Consider the following 16,749-nt stretch of genomic DNA (forward strand, 5'->3'; position numbering starts at 1 on the left):
GTACATTTGATAAATCTTTACAACAGTTGATAGTTTCATTGTCATTACTGAGACTTGCTTTCACTTCCAGATTTATTTTATTCCACCTGCTGCCATTTTTCCAGAACTTCAGCCTCAGCCTTTGAATCAGTCGTTCAGTGACACTGATCTATGACACCACCTCCCAAAGTTTCATTTCCCCTCCAAGGGAAAATCAGCTTCTGATTTCTTTTCAACAGCAGATCCAATTTGGCCTGAAGGTCATCTCACTGCTTATACTTGCAATGAATTGTCAGGCAACAAAACCGAAACTAAGGATATCCCAGTGTCTGCTCACCTTCCACCTGCCATCTGTCTTCTCCAGAGGCTAAACTCTGCTAAGGCTGATCCTCAGCTTATTATCAGTGCAGTCTCAGCTCTCTAGCTATGCAGAGCAAAGAAATACTGCTCATCCACTCTGTGTTCCAACTGTACACAGTAGACAACCACTTCACCTTTCCTGAGCTAACAACACTCGTCACTGATTTTATCTGATGCATGGCTCTGACAAGGCAGTGTCTTTAGTTTCATTAGCTGCCAACTTTCTTTAAACAGCCTGGCATCTTGCTGTTTTAAACAGCTCTGAAATGTCATGTTTTTCCTCACAGGCTTTCTGTGCTGCAAATTCTTAGCTATGCTGAGCGACACCTAACCTTCAGCCTTGAGATCTCACAACTGCTGTGTAACTTACACTGCTATCCTTCAACTTCTAAAGCCCAAACCAATCTGTTCATGTGGACATGTTCTGGTGTCCATAAACCCTAGTCACCTGAGTAACAGTTTGCTCAATCTTTTCAAGTCTCATGGTTGGGTTGCACTTCTTCCCTGAGCAGCTATCATGTGGTACCTGAAAACTGAGCACAGCCTGGCACCCACTGTGTTTTGCATTTGTTCTGAAATCCTGGGAGCAGTAGTCTTTTGTCACAAAAACCTAGACTGAATTTATAATACAATTTCCCCTCTCACCTGGCAGAAATGGCAAAGTGTTTTGGTTTTGTTTAACTTCACAGGCAGATATATGGTCCCTATGTTTGAAGAAGAGCAGGAAGCCTGACAATATTTATCCCTAAACCGACATTAAAAGGCTCCAGAGAAAATATGTTCTACCCAAATTACAAATCTCAAGTGCACATATTGCTGCAGGCCATGTAGACGATTCTATAATGATGTCAACAAGGTTTCTTTGTTTTCACTTTGGTACTTATGACTTTGTTGTGTGCAAATTGACTACGCTGAATACATTCTAAAAGTAGTTCACTGTAAAGTGCTTTGGGAAAGTCTGAAATTGTAAAGGTGATGCATAATACATGTTTTTTTTCTTCCTGTAATAATTCTAAGTTAATTATTATGAACAGACAATAAGAGGGAAGAGCCTTCACTACTGCTGGTATTAAAGTGGGGTGGAGAACTGACTCCAGCAGGCAGGGTCCAAGCTGAAGAACTGGGCCGTGCTTTCAGGTGCATGTATCCCGGAGGACAAGGTAAAACAGCAAAAATAAATTGTTTCCTAATATGCTCACCTCTAATATCTATCTACTGTATATTCATGTAAAAGTTGATATGATGCAAAATCAACCCATAACTTTTTGCCTAAAGGTAATTTTTCATTTATCTTCATAGAAGAAAATTCTATCTTTTTGGGAAGGATGCAGGTGCATTTCACTTTTCAGGTGGGCGATTTTGACAGATTGGACAAGACAAATAAACAGATACGAAAATCGGATGCAGTCATCAACTTCTGCAGCAGGCATTAAAAGTGAATGCTCAAGCCTAATGTTCTTAACCATTGCCCTCTGCCTTCCTGTGGAACAGAGGCTCAGGTCTTGCCAATCAGACCATTGCAAATGCAAATAAATAGTATCATTGCACAAAATTTTAAGTGAGAGGATCGGTACCAATAATGTTATTTTCTAACTGTATGGTCCATCCTTTCCTTATCTGGCTCCTGAACAGTTGAGTTATTGGATCCACAGGGCCATCAAGGCTTCCAGGATGTGTACACTAGGAGAGGCTCCTTTAAAAACAGAAAAAAAAACAGACAATAAATGGTTTCCCCTGTTACTTTGTGGATTAATTTGACAGCTACGTATGGTGTAAAGTCCTTAGCTTTTGTTTTTGACCTTAGAAATAATATCCATGTGAAGGTTTATCTCATCTTATTATGTTAAAAGAATTTTTCCAAAAATTCAACTTTTACACCAACATATATAATCATTATGCCCTGGAGTTTGCAGTCACTTTTAAATCCAGTATTATTAGTTTTATTATGATAATCTGAATCGTATATAATTTTAATTCTGCATGAATCACAGCAAAGTGAAATTTCCATAGACTAATCCATTAAGACAAATGGGTATAATTCTCATGTATGTTTTGAAAGTTTGAACATAATTGTGCTTTTTACTCTTTAGATTGCACAATGCCACATTCAGTTGAAGCAGAAACATTGTAAAAATATGAAAGCTAACAACACTTACAAGCAATATTTTGACATTGCAAATGAAAATATTATTTGACAACCTAAGGTATGATAGAGTACTATAGATGCAAAGCACACAAACCAGGTTTTTTTTAAATCAATTTTTCCCTTAAAGCAGGGAGAATGTAAACTGTTGAATTTCAGTATTTAAACAGTTTTATTTCTAACATCTGACCGAAATGTGTTTGGTTTCCAGGAACAAACCTTTGTGCGATATAGACTTCATGCAACTATTTCCATGATGCAATTAACATTCAGTAACTGAACTCTGGAGATTAACAAGCTGAAATAACCCTCAGAAATGCTGTGGGCAATATTTTTATATTTAAATCTAGGCACTGATGCAAATTCTTTTCTGGATATAACTGCGTTTCATTTGACATATCAGTCTTTCTAAAATATTTGTTTTAAATAATTGGAAACTTGAAGGCTACAGTCAACATTTTAAGTTCCATCTTAAACTTGTTTTCAAAACTACTTTTCCAGTTGCAATTTTGCTTACTATCACATTTCTACTCCCCTGCACTATTAATGAGATGTTACATCAATACCTCCACCATTTTAAGGATTCACTTTTCCATTGTTGTTCTCACTAGTTTCTCTCCAAGTCCCTGTATAATTAATACTTCATAACTTTGTCAAATTTCTGAACATCCAATGCACAAGTTATGTTGGCTTCCTATACTGAAAACTTAGTTTATATTTTTGGTATTTGTCTTCAAAACTTTCCATGGTCATTCTGCCCAAGTATACTGTTCTGGTATGTGTCATTCTTTCCCAGGTCATTGACACCAGGAGCAGAATTTTTGCCACCATGTGGCCGTAATCTGCCTGATTTATTGACCAGACTTATTAACTAACTAGTCAGGCCATCAAAGGCTAGTTTGGAATTTTTGTGGGATTGCCCGATGGATCAAGAATAATCACCACAAGTGAAAAAAGGCAGCAACACAGTGGGGTGAAAATTGTACCCATGCAATTCAATTAGGTACAAATGGTACACTGCGGAGAGTGGCAATTGTCAATTGGCATGCAGCTGCCATTAGGTGTGCAAAGATGATTTGTACACATTTGGACCCTTCAGGTCCCAGGGGTAGCAAAGGAAGGCGATCCAATAAGTTTAGTGAGTGCAGCTGACACAATAGCTATTGAGTCATAGAGTTATACAGTACAGAAACAGACCCTTCAGTCCAACTCATCTGCACTAATCTGGTATCCTAAATTAATCTAGTCCCATTTGCCAGCATTTGACCCATATCCCTCTAAAATCCTTCCTATTCATGTACCCATCTACATACATAGAAATTGAGATCCATGATGAGGGACAGCATGAACAGGAGTGGATGGAAAGACCCAGACATGAGGAAAGCAGAGGCGAGAAACACGGTAGGAAGGCAATAAATGCTGTACTGTCAGCGTCATTTGAATTGTTGCAGAATAAAGCTACCGTGTAGAGAATTGGTGACACAGGAGCTTGCACTTATCTGTGCAATTGGATCTAAATTTTGATTTATAGCTGAGAAAGTTCTTACTCCGGTACTGTTTGTCATACCCTGTTAGTAACTATGAAATAACTTATTTGCTTCTGGCTCCTTCTCTGATCAGTAGTGGTTCTTGGTAATGTCAATTGGCAGCATACTATTGCATCTTGCAATTCCCAGCAGTTTACATAATAGCAAATGTAACATCTTTATTCAAGAAAGGAAGGAGGCAGGAAGCTATAGGCCTAAAAACTATTGTGATGTTACCTGTCTAGTATAGGCTGAATGTTTGTGATGTAATCCATTACTATGGAGATTATAATAGAATACTTTGGCTCTGTTTGATCACATCATGATTTTCAATGAAACTTTCAGAATGAGGAATTGTGTTCAACTAATGCATTGCATTTTTGATGTAACATTCAAGGTGGATAGATGAGAACCGGTAGATATGGTATACTTGGGTATGCAAAAGAATTTGTGTAACTCCACAAGAAGAGCACAAGGATTAGTGAGTAGCAACTTAATATGACAAAAGGATTGGTTAGCTAACAGGAAGCAGAAAATACGGATAAATGGGCACTTTTCAAGTTGGCAAGCTGTGTAACTATTCCAGTGTAACAGGGATTGATGCTGGGTCCTCCATTGTTCAGAATAAATCCCAAAAGACTTGATATGGGAACCAAATGTCTGCTACCTAAATTTACTGGTGACGCAAAGAGATAGTCAGCTGTTGAGAGGAGGTAAAGAATCTGCAACAGTATATAGACAGGTTGAGTGAGTGGGAAAAAGTTTACCATTTGTAGAGTAACATACGTAAGCAAGAAATTGTCTACTTTGGCAAGAAGAATCAAAAAGCAACACACTACTTAAATAGAGACAAATTGCAGAACTCAGTGGGACAGAAGGATTGGAATGTCCTGGATATAAATCATGTAAAGTTAGTATGTAGGTACAACAATTGATGAGGGAAAACAAATGGAATATTGTCATTTCTTACAAAAGAAATTTGATATAAAAGGAGTGAAGTTTCACTGCAGCTGCAGCTGAGACCACATCTGGAATACTTTATGCAATTTTGGTCTCCTTGTTTTAAAAAAAGATATCATTGCTTTAGAAGCAGCTCAAAGAAGATTCATTTGACTTATTCCTGGGATGAAGAGCTTATCCTGTGAAGGAACGTTGAACAAACACAAAATGCTGGAAAAACCTCAGCAGGTCTGGTAGAGAGAGAGCAATTTAATGTTTCAAGTCAGATGTGACTCACCAGAAGGTTGCAAAAAAGATTGCAAAAGATTGAGTTTTAAAGAAGGCTCATGTTTGACTCAATGTTAACCCTTTCTTTCTCCACAGATGCTGTCAAGAATGCTGAGTTTCTCCAGAATTTATTGTTTGCCTCAGACTTTAACACCTGCAGTATTTTGCTTGTATGTATCCATTGGAGTTTGGAAAAATAAAAGGCAATCTTAATGAAACATAAGAGAACTAGAGGGAGTGGATAGGATGAATACCCAGATTTTGTTTTCTTGTAAGGAAACTTAAATGAGTGGGCATCATTTAAGAATGAAGACAGTGATAAGATGATTTTTTTTCCCCTCAAAGGGTCATGAGAATGTGGAATTGTGTTCTGCCAAAGGTTGATGGAGGCTGGGTTTTTACCTAATGCAGCCTTGAATGTTTTTATATTTTTGATAGACAAGGGAGTTGAGGCTTATGCACAGACAGGAAAGTGAAACTGACACTACAACCAGACCAGCTATTATCGCGTTGAAGGCTGAATCAGGCTCAACGAGGACAATTATCTGCTTCACTGCAAAAGTTCTGTATTTCTTTGTCATTGATAGTAAGAACTGGGCTGTACCTAAAATTTTACAGGCTTAAAGGGAATGAGATTTTGCTTCATTGCTGGATTCCTACAGTTGCAGAGTATCTTCAGTTGCATCCATGACCATTAAGTTGTTAAGTGTGCAACAGTCAATTCAGCAAGAGGAAATGCTTCTATTCTCTCAACATTTAGCTCATCTACAACCAATACAAGAGCTCTATGGATACAATGTGTCATGTATCCGACAATCTTGATACCTCATCCCTTGATGTCACCAAATAAATACCTTTGATTCTGGGGTATAAAGATTATCTTCTTTACATGACTCTGAGCATGGGGATCACACCATAAGCAGATTATCAGGCTTCTGAAGATGCAGTTCATGTTTCCTCAACAGGGTGGATGAGAAGACATCATATTCTGCTACTTAACCTAAGATTGGCAGCTAGTTGGCTGAAGTTGAGTTTGACAGCTAATTAGTGACAGTAAGCACTCAATGGAAACAGAGCTTTAAAGCGTCTTCATAACATTAGTTGTACAGAGAGCCTCAAGAGCTATATCAGAAAACCGTAAGACGGCCCTGTCACACATTCTGGTCTTTGCCCTATCGCCTATTGGTCTCAGGCTTCGAGTGTGATAACTGCTGTCATTTCTTTTATATCAAATTACACTTTCAGTAGCATGCATCTGCCACTCTTGACTGCCAACCCACCCTCCAACCAATTTGCTTTCTACTTTGAACAAAGAAGTGGGCTCTGCCCTCCCTCTCCCCATATTGGTGAAGCATTGCAGTCTGAAAATGGTTTTTGATGTGAGCTTTCTGACTTTCAAAGACAAGATCCTATCCAAGGTTCCTTCCTGTTTTCTGCTCCCTTGTCAAAAGACAATTTGCAATCGTTAAACCTTGAGCTCAAGAATTCTGACTTGTTGCCCCTTTCCTTTTCTTAACAGTTTATAATTCTGCTTTTTCTTTTCATGTGCATTAGTAACATTTAGACAGGATTGAATAATTAATGCTTCTACACTTGCACCATTGCTTTCTTCAATAATGCTATATACTGTTTCAGGAGATTATGCAGGGTTTCCTGGTTGTGGTTTGCTCCGGTTACATAGTACATATCGGCATGATCTAAAGATCTATGCATCGGATGAAGGGAGAGTTCAGATGACGGCAGCAGCCTTTGCTAAGGTTTGAAATTCTTTGCTTTTTTTCCCCTCAAATTAAATCCTTTTAAGTAAGTTGTGCTAGTAGTTGTAATCATACAACTGCCCTCTATAAATAATTTTTGAGAACAATATTTAATACTTTTGTTCCTGAATTCATTTATCAACCTTAATTGTCAATACTAACTCTGCCATTATAAACCAACATAACAATTTCATCTATTTAATCTGATTGATATATCGAATGTATTCCAATTCAATATTTCATTTAGGTTTGTGTAGTTTATTCGGCAAGGTTATAAACACGAGTAGAGGTCAGGATAAACCATTCAGCCCAATTCAACTCATCCATCTCAAATTGTCAGAATTTCTTCCTCCAACACCCCAACAACCAGTTGTTAATGCTGCATTGATAATTATGAAATCATACTGCTTTGTATTTTGCTGCAATTTTATTGCATAATTCCAAAGTTAGGATTTTGATGCATCTCTAGAATGGAAAAGTCACGTTTCCATTTTCTCAATCATCTCATTCTACATTGGAAGTCAGGTCAAATGTCTAAATTTAAACAGCAATTACAGTGATACTTCTTTGAGCTGATGACATAGTGACAGTAAATAAAGCTGCAAAGTATTCTATATTTTGCCACTGTCACCTGACATGCAAGTCTAATTAAAGAGTATATAATAATTTGAGTGAAACATCTTGACACAGGCCCAAAATCTCTCAAAATTGGATCTATTTATTACAATAGTGACTACATTCAAAAGTTGTTCATTGGTTGTAAAGCATCAAGCATCTTGGATCATAGAAGGCACTCTTGATAAGGTTTTATTGAAAAGTCTGAGTTATGCTAATATTTCTTAGTATATTTTTCTCTGACACTAAGAGTAAGAGCTTTTGGTATCCGGTTGCAAGTAGTAGAAATCTGTACGTCAACTTGTAGTACATATAAAATTGAAAGATCACTTTTGCCATTATAACAGCCATTGTACTTACTGGTTTAAAAAGGTCAATTTTAGATCTTGATGATCCTTCCAACAATAACATTTAAATAGCTGAGTGAAAAGTCCATTTTTCTGAATGTTTGTGAGATTGGTTACGAAATGAAGCAAAATGTGCCAGAATATACTACATCAACAGTGTCAGTGGGTAACAAATCTGGAAAGTAAAATCTGATTAAATATATAGGCATTTATGCTATGCTGACAAAATAAATGATTAGTTGTATAGTTGATTATGATCCCAACTGATGGTGATACTGGACAAATCAGATCCAAGAGTGAAATTGACTTGATAGATTATAAGTTTAATTTTTGCAGTTGATTACTGTGATGCTTAACTACTGAACTAATTCACGTGAAGCTTCTAATATTCTTCACCAAAAGAACACACTTATTGTACAGAAAAAAATCTATTGTCTGATAGTTTTGAGAGATATTAATAAGAACAACAAAGCAAAGTTTCGGCATTTTTCTCCAGGAGTATCCTTGGTGGATGCTCAGTCTCAGTGAAGAGTCGCACCTTTATCTCAACTCTTTAATTTCTTAGTTAACTGACTAGTTCCAGATTTGATGCCGAGAGGCTTTTTTCTAAGTCTGATAAGCTGGATTCCTTTTTAGTTCTGAGTTCAGTCTAACAACTTAAACTTTGACATAAGTTCTCAAGCTTGAAGATTTCACAAACTAGCTTGCCTTTCTGCCATAGAAGAACTGAACAGAACTCTCAAAAATGAATGGCCCCGATCTTTTTTCTGCATGTCATAAAACTTAACCTATGTACTTAAACCACATGCCTTCTTGGAAGTTATGGAATTAATTCACTGTTCCAAATTAATTTCTGAATTGTTTTCTAAAAATAATCTTTACAGAATTGAAATCAGAATGTAATTTACTTTTACGTTGATTTAAATATATTATACACCTTTTATCATGCAAATAAACACTAAGTTGATTAAATTTATTTTTTGGAAAGAGAAGGACACCAATGTGAACCATTGGTTATCAGAAAAAACTGATTGTAAATTGGAGGTAGATTTCAGGTAGTGTCTAATTCTTCTAATTGTAATTCAATCTATTTGCTAGTGCAATTTTTTTAATGTTAAATAACCCTTTAAATCGGTGTTGATTGTTTGCAAATAGGGATTGCTAGCTCTGGAAGGGGAGTTAACCCCAATTCTTGTACAAATGGTTAAAAGTGCTAACATGAATGGCTTGCTAGACAATGACAGTGATTCCCTGAGTAGTTGCCAACAGCGGGTTAAAGCTCGGCTTCACGAGATCCTACAGAAAGACCGAGATTTCACCACTGAAGATTATGAGAAGGTGAGTGTTTGCCAACTTTAATTCCTAGGATTTGCTTGCTTATTTTGTTTTATTTCAAATGCTAAAAACTTAATTTGACAGATGTTTTTCTTTCATCATCATAGCAAAAGTTCCATATTGATATCATCCTAAGCTGAAAATGTGTTGCTGGAAAAGCGCAGCAGGTCAGGCAGCATCTAAGGAACAGGAAATTTGACGTTTCGGGCATAAGCCCTTCATCAGGAATGAATTCTGATATGGTTAGGAAGAACTGTTTGTTTAGTGTATGGATTCTTCTGTGGATGAAGAACAGTAGAGATCCTTTACAAGTTTGTGAGGGTGTTGTCCTGAGCTGGGGTAGGGCTAATTGTAGGGAATGTAGGTAGCGACGCATGGCTGCAAGGGTGGAGCGGAGGATCCGGAGGGAGGTCCGTTGCTGGAGGCTTCGGATTTGTTGTAGGTACAGGTTGGCCTGGTTGGTTCCAAATTTAGTTGGTCGGAATGTAGTCCGGAGTCCGTGCGGGGTCAGTCGGTTCCATAGGCATGTGCTGAGGAAGGAGATGTGTTCTGATATGGCTAGGAAGAACTGTTTCCTAGCCATATCAGAACTAAACAAACAATTCTTCCTAGCCATATCAGAACTAAACAAACAGTTCTTCCCTGATATCATCCTAACACAATATTTGCTTAAGTTGGAGCTGGATGTGTGTGTATGTGCGCGCGTGCGCTTATTACTGGGAAGCCCACATGTGGGACATGTGGCAGCTTCCTACTTTTATTCATACAGAGCTTTTGATGTAGAAAACATGCCAAAATACTTGGCAGAGACATGGTCAATAAAGCTTACACTAAAACTGGAGTTATCAGGAAGGTTAACTAAAACTTGGCCTTAAAAGATGAATTCTAAGGTAGGTCAGAAAATGACAAAGAAAGATGGAATAGTTTAGTCAAGTAACTCTCGATCTTCAACAAGGTACTCCTCTACTGACAGGATATGAAGAAGCACCTTACTGTGGCTATTCAGGCTACACTTGGGTATATAATTGTGGGACTTAATGAAAATAACACCAGAGAACAGGATAGCGGAGGAGAGACGTTACTGGAGGCGTGGGTGATTGACTGTGGTTGAAGACAGAAAAGAGAGCGATTATGTAACACAATTTCAAGTACTTTCCTCATGTTCGTATACTGAGGACTACAATTCTTTTTAGACTACATATTTTCAGTTGAATCAGCTTGAGTCAGAACAGCAATTTTACATCAGTATTAATTTTATCCTCTCTCTCTAAATCAATACTTGGATTTGGTATGATGAAGTCTCAAAACAAGAGAACTTTTCCACATTTCCCTTTTTCTTATTTTCTTACTCATTCCTTTACTCCAAATCAATACTAGTATTTTCATGGTTACATTTTTGCGACATTTTTCTCCTAATTGCTTGTAGGGCTAGGATTCATAAGTTGTCAATATTAATCGTGATCCAATAATTTCAAACTGAGTTCTACATCCTTTGCCAGAGAAAGGCTTGTAATTTTCTGTTAAAGGTAGTTCACACGGAACTGCATGCTTGAGGTGGAATGATAGAGCTTTCTGGAAGTAGCTGAGTTATTGACGGAAGCTCAGTCTTGCTAATGACTGAGAGCTAATCTTGGAGGATATTACAAAAGAAGATGCAGTAGCCAAAGTATTTGTTCATACATCCATATTTAACAACTGTAAAATACAAAATGTTGAATATGGCACGTGAATAGTGCCTGATTCCAAACTGAAAATGTGCCACCCACTGTACTGGCAAAAGTTCTGCTATTGGTACTCAAACTAGCTTCCACATCAGGAATCGGGCACTTTTCCTTTGTATATTTATGAAGTTCAGTGTCAGTTTGAGGCCTCCAATAAAATGCCTTTCTGAAATTGTGTGGATCTGAATGCAGTTGGCACAAAACCATAGAGATGAACAGAATGGAAATAGAACCTTAGGTCCAACTTGTCAATTTCGACCAGATATCCTAAATTGATGTAGTCCCATTTGCCAGCATCTGGCCCATATCTGTCTAAACCCTTTCTGTTCATGCCTTCCTTTTAATTGTTGTTATTGTACCCGCCTCCTCCACCACCACCTCTGTCAGCTCATTTTGGAAAAGCATCACCCTCTGTGTGAAAACGTTGCCCCTCATTTTATTTTTTAATATTTCCCCATTCACTTTAAACCTATGCCCTCTCATTTTGAACTCCCTTACCCTGGAAAAAGACGTTGGCTATTCACCTTAAACTTGGTTTTATAAACCTTGAGAGAAGGTCACCCCTTTGCTTCTGACACTCCATGGGAAATTCAATCTCTCCTTATAGCTACAACCCTGGCAACATCCTTCTAAATCTTTTCTGAATCCTTTCAAGTTTCACAACATCTTGCCTATAGCAGAGAGACCAGAATTGGATGCAGTGTTCCATAAGTGGCCGAACAATATCCTGTACAGCCGCAACATGTCCTCCCAACTCCTATACTCAATACACTGACCAATAATAGCAAGGGTACCAAATGCTGCCTTCACCACCCTGTCTACCTGCAACTCAATGAACTATGAACCTTCACTTCAAGGTCTATTTGGCAACATTTCCCAGGACCTTACCATTAAGTATATAAGTCCTGCCATCAATAGCCTTTCCAAGATGAAGTACTTCACATTTATCTGAATAAAGCTGTCTCGGCCTCTCCTCGACCTATTTGTCCATCTGATCATGGTCCAGTGTACACTGAGGTAACCTTCTTTGCTGTCCACTACACTACCGGTTTTGGTGTCATCTGTAGTTCTATCAGAGTTTTTTAAAAAAACACTTAGCTGATTCACGGCTATGAGTAGTTCCAATAATGTAGTCTCTTCCATGGTCAGCTGTGAATTTCGCTACATGTTTGTTGTTCTTGGACCTATCTCTGATTTTCAAGAGGGCTTGTAACTTCAGGCAGTCAGCTGGTCAGTTCACTGCTCGTTTTTTCCTGAATTTTGGAGCAATTCTCTGACCAATGTTCCATGTGGTTTTAGGCTCTCTCTCTTTTCTCCAGTATAAAATGTTTTAATCTTTTATTTGCTAAGTTCCAAAAAAAAGTAACTGCTTATAATACAATCATTCCTCCTCCAAAAAATCAAAGAAATTAGCTGCACCTCAAAACACCTCCAAACAAGGAGCAGCTCTTCAAGCTACAGTTTTCTCTTGATCACCATTTTGGCACATGCGAAACTTGCATTATGTAAAATTAGCATAACCATATTCAATCAAATTAGAAGTAATTGAGTCAGTTTCCAAAAAAGAAAGAATTTAAAAGAAATATCTAAATGTGGAGGCAGGAAAATCAGACCTGCTCCTCCTGGCTTTGTGGTAATTTTGAAGACTGTGCCTGATAGATTTTGATGTGACAACAGATGCAGCTTTCACCTCATGGAGCTAGTTACCTGACTGACTACTTTGCTGCCAGTATACTAATAATTTTTTGATGTCAATCGTCTGGTGATTTAGAGATAGCAATGTCATTAAATTTCAAAGGATAATCATAAGACTCTTGATTCAGATAGAAACAGCCTGGCAAATGTGTGGTGCAGATGTTATTTGCCGTATGCCAAGCCTGAATGTTGTCCAGGCTTTGCTGCATTTAGACGTAGGCTGCTTTAGTATCTGAGAAGTTACAAATGAGGTAGGCAAAAGTGAGGACTGCAGATGCTCGAAACCAGAATTTAGGTCAGAGTGATGCTGGAAAAGCACAGCAGGTCAGGCAGCATCTGAGGAGCAGGAAAATCGACGTTTCGGGCAAAAGCCCTCCATCAGGCTTTTACCCGAAATGTCGATTTTCCTACTCCTCAGATGCTGCCTGACCTGCTGTGCTTTTCCAGCACCACTCTGATCTAAACCCCGGAGTTACAAATGATACTGACTATTGTACAATAATCATCAGTGGACATCACCCCCTCTAACCATATTATGGAAGGGAATTATTGAAGTAATGGAAAGTGATTTAGCCTAGGTCACAACCTTAAGGAGCTCCACCAGTAATGTTGTGGAACCAAGGTGATTGACCTCCAACTAACAATCATCTTGCTTTGTGTTAAGTATCATTCAAAACAGCAGAGTTTTCCCTGTTTCGTCTTGAGTCCAGTTTTGCTCGGACTCCACGATTCCACACTCAGACAGAAGGCTGTCTTGATGTCGAGAGCAAATACCCTTACCTCTGAGTTTAGCTTTTATCCATATTCAAACCAAGGGTATAAAATGACAGGAGCTGAGTGGCTGTGGTAGAAGCCAAACAGGGCATCATTGTGCAGGTTATGTTTGAGTAAGTGATGCTTGACAACATTGTCATGAACACCTTCTACTGCTTTGAGGACTGCGTGTAAACTAGTGCAATAATTAGCTGGATTATATTTGTTTTCAATTTTTGTGGATAGGACATAACTGAACAATTTTCCACATTGCCAGATATATGGCAGTATTGTAATTACTGGAACAGCTGGGTTGGCACACAGTTGTTTCTGGAACTCATTCTTCATCACTATTGTCAGAATGCTGTCAAAGCTGATTACCTTCAATCATTTCTTGATATCCCATTAAGTGAATCACATTTTTTGACAGCTGTCATCTTTGTTGCCAGGCTCAGGAGGAGGCAGAAATAGATCATTCTCTTGGCCCTTCTGTCAGAAGACGTTTAAAAATGATTTGGAGTCATGTTTTACATTAGTGTATTGAGTTCCCCCATCATTGAGAGTGGGTATACTTCTGGAGCCACCTCCAGTGAACTACTTAATTGTCCATCACCATTCATGACTAGTGCAGAGCTTAAATCTGGCCCGTTGATTGTGGGAAACAGTCCTGCTAAATTTCTTTAAATTTATTCGACACAAACCTTCAAGGTCTGTGGGTGGCAGTGACCTCCAGAGAGGTCAGTGGTGCCAGTGGCATAAGGACATCACCACTGTGCTCAGATGAACCCTTGGAGTGTCTACCCATGCAGCCTAGACTGAACGTTGATGTGCGATTACTTAGCCTTTTCTGTCACATGCTGCTTCCACTGTTTGGCAAGCAAATAGCCCAAGTTGTAGCTTCATTAAATTCCCACCTCCTTTTTAGGCAGGCCCTCCTGTACTAACATGATGGTAGTGGGGGGAGTTGCCAGGCCATGAGTTTATAAATATACCTGCTGCCTTTCTCTTTATTGTTAATAGAGGTTGCATTTTTTGGAGGTGCTATTAAATCAAAATTGTTTGAATTGCTTCACTGTGCCAGTATAGAGAATAAGTGTTTAAGCTGGTGGTTGCACTGCCAATCATGTTCAGCTGGGTTGGCAGTAAAAGCAAAATTTTGCAATTGCTGGGGAACTGAAATTCAAACAGAAATTGCTGGAGAAAGTCAACAGGTCTAGCATATCTGTGGGAGAGAAACAGTTAATGCAAACCATTAACACACTCGCACTCTGCACAGATGCTGCCAGACCTGCTAAGTTTCTGCAGCAGTTTCTGTTTGAAAACTGAGTCAATCTGTATGCCCCTTGGATCTAATTCTATCTCTAATTTCTATTAGCCATGGTCAGGTAACCTTTCCAGTTTTATCTTTGTGGCAGACAAGAATGAACAATTGTTACAGTTTCTCTATGAGCTCTTTAAACGTTTGCCATTGCCTAACTACTCTCATCCCTTTAGTTACCCAATTTGTAAAAGCCAGCCAACTCCTCAACTCACTGTAGTTTCCTTTGTTTAAATGCAGGGCCTCTAGTTTCAGAATCAATTATGTTACACTCCATCTTAATGAAGACTTCTATCATATTATGGTTACATATTCCCAAGGGATCTTGCACAGCTAGTTTGCCAATTATTCCTTTCTCATTACATAATTCCAATATATGACTTGTTCTCTAGTTGGTCCCTCAATATATTGATCAGAAAATCATCTAGTATGCACTCCAGGAATTCCTCCTGTCCATCTGTTACTTATTTGATTTGCCTGATCTATATGTAGATTAAGGCTACAGCTGTACCTTTATTCCTTATGCATCTAATTCCCTATTTAATGCCTTCCCCAACTTTATCACTACATTTTTGGGGTGGTCCATTATTGTTTTCTGTCCTGTTTCCTCTGGGTTAGTGCTAACATGCCAGGGGCAACAGGTAGGATCCAAGCTGCTTTTGGGATTGTCTTGTATGCCAGTGTGAGGTCAGTGAATGGGTGATGTCTCTGCTGACCTGATGGCACAGCACAAGATTAAATGCCAAATGTGGGCTTAAAACAAGAAGATAGTACATACAAAAGGATCAAACGTAGAAACAGAAAATGCGGGAGATAGAATTAATGATATAAAAGCAACTGGAAGTAGCTAAAGACTACCAAATGGGGAAAATCCACTCCACAATGTTACTGGTTCAGTCTTTTTATTTAAACCTTTAAGAAGAAGAAAGGGTTCCGTCTCCCCTTTCTTAATTGAAAAGGCAGTCTATTTAACTAGACAGCAAGCCTTCCCTCTGATCACTAATGAAACAATTCAAGGAAAATCACTTTTGGGGAACTGATTCCCACAAGGACAGACTATTGGTTCTCATTCGTCATTAAGACTGTTAAACCAGGGAGCATTTCCTCCCCCAGGTCAGAATCGTGACTTTTCTGTGCATATTCTCCAGTGTGAAAGAATGAATCATTTGTTGCTTAATGATCAGAAATTGTCCTTGCTGCTGCTTTTTCTTTCTTCCTTCCTCTTTTTCAACTGTTACATTCTTGCCTTTTTGTTCCATTACTTTCTCCCAAAGAAACTAATTTAACTAATGAATAGTGTTTCTTGATAAAGTTTTGATGTTTATTATGGTGCATAATAGCTAATACTTTTGTTTTTCAGCTTGCTCCTACAAAAAACAGTTCTATAATTAGGTCAATGCAACTTATCAAAAACCCTGTAAAGACCTGTGATAAGGTTTATGCCCTAATTCAGAGTCTGACATCCCAAATTAGACAGAGGATGGAAGATCCCAAATCAGCTGGTAAGATATTTCTGTTATACTTTGATAATGGAATGGATGCTAAAAGACAACTTGAAGGCGTTAGAAAAAAAATGTCAAAGTGAAAAAGCAGCAAATCAAAGGAACAAGGAAAACAAATTGACAGGGAGAGAAGAATGAAATAAAAGTATTCGACAATATCAAAAATCTTCAGTATTGTATGACTGGTTGGATTCAATACAGACTTTTGGGCACGTGGCGTATGGTAAAAAGCGGAATGGATTATAAAGATTAAACGGAAACAAACCGAGATTGGCACAAGGTTAAAAAGTGTTCTGTAAGAATCTAAGTTGGCACCACTGCTGTCCATTCATTATAGTAATGACTTAGACGAAGAACAAGTAATTAATATCAAAATTTGTAGATACCAAGCTGAAAAATGAATTTTGGAGTATAGCTAGCAACTAAGATGGAATATAACACAAAAAGATGTTAGAAAACTTGCGGATTCAG

General features: G+C 38.2%; 1 protein-coding gene across 1 annotated transcript in view; it reads left to right on the forward strand.

Moving 5' to 3' along the window:
* ppip5k2 (diphosphoinositol pentakisphosphate kinase 2) overlaps nucleotides 1-16,749 on the forward strand; it is a 168,793-nt gene that overhangs the window by 76,360 nt on the left and 75,684 nt on the right. The window contains exons 15-18 of the mRNA XM_060837085.1: nucleotides 1,374-1,499; nucleotides 6,871-6,992; nucleotides 9,110-9,292; nucleotides 16,137-16,278. Coding sequence (XP_060693068.1) covers nucleotides 1,374-1,499; nucleotides 6,871-6,992; nucleotides 9,110-9,292; nucleotides 16,137-16,278 — 573 coding nt within the window. The remainder of the gene's footprint in view (nucleotides 1-1,373; nucleotides 1,500-6,870; nucleotides 6,993-9,109; nucleotides 9,293-16,136; nucleotides 16,279-16,749) is intronic.

The sequence above is a fragment of the Hemiscyllium ocellatum genome, chromosome 2 (assembly GCF_020745735.1).
Source record: "Hemiscyllium ocellatum isolate sHemOce1 chromosome 2, sHemOce1.pat.X.cur, whole genome shotgun sequence".
Classification (NCBI taxonomy): domain Eukaryota; kingdom Metazoa; phylum Chordata; class Chondrichthyes; order Orectolobiformes; family Hemiscylliidae; genus Hemiscyllium; species Hemiscyllium ocellatum.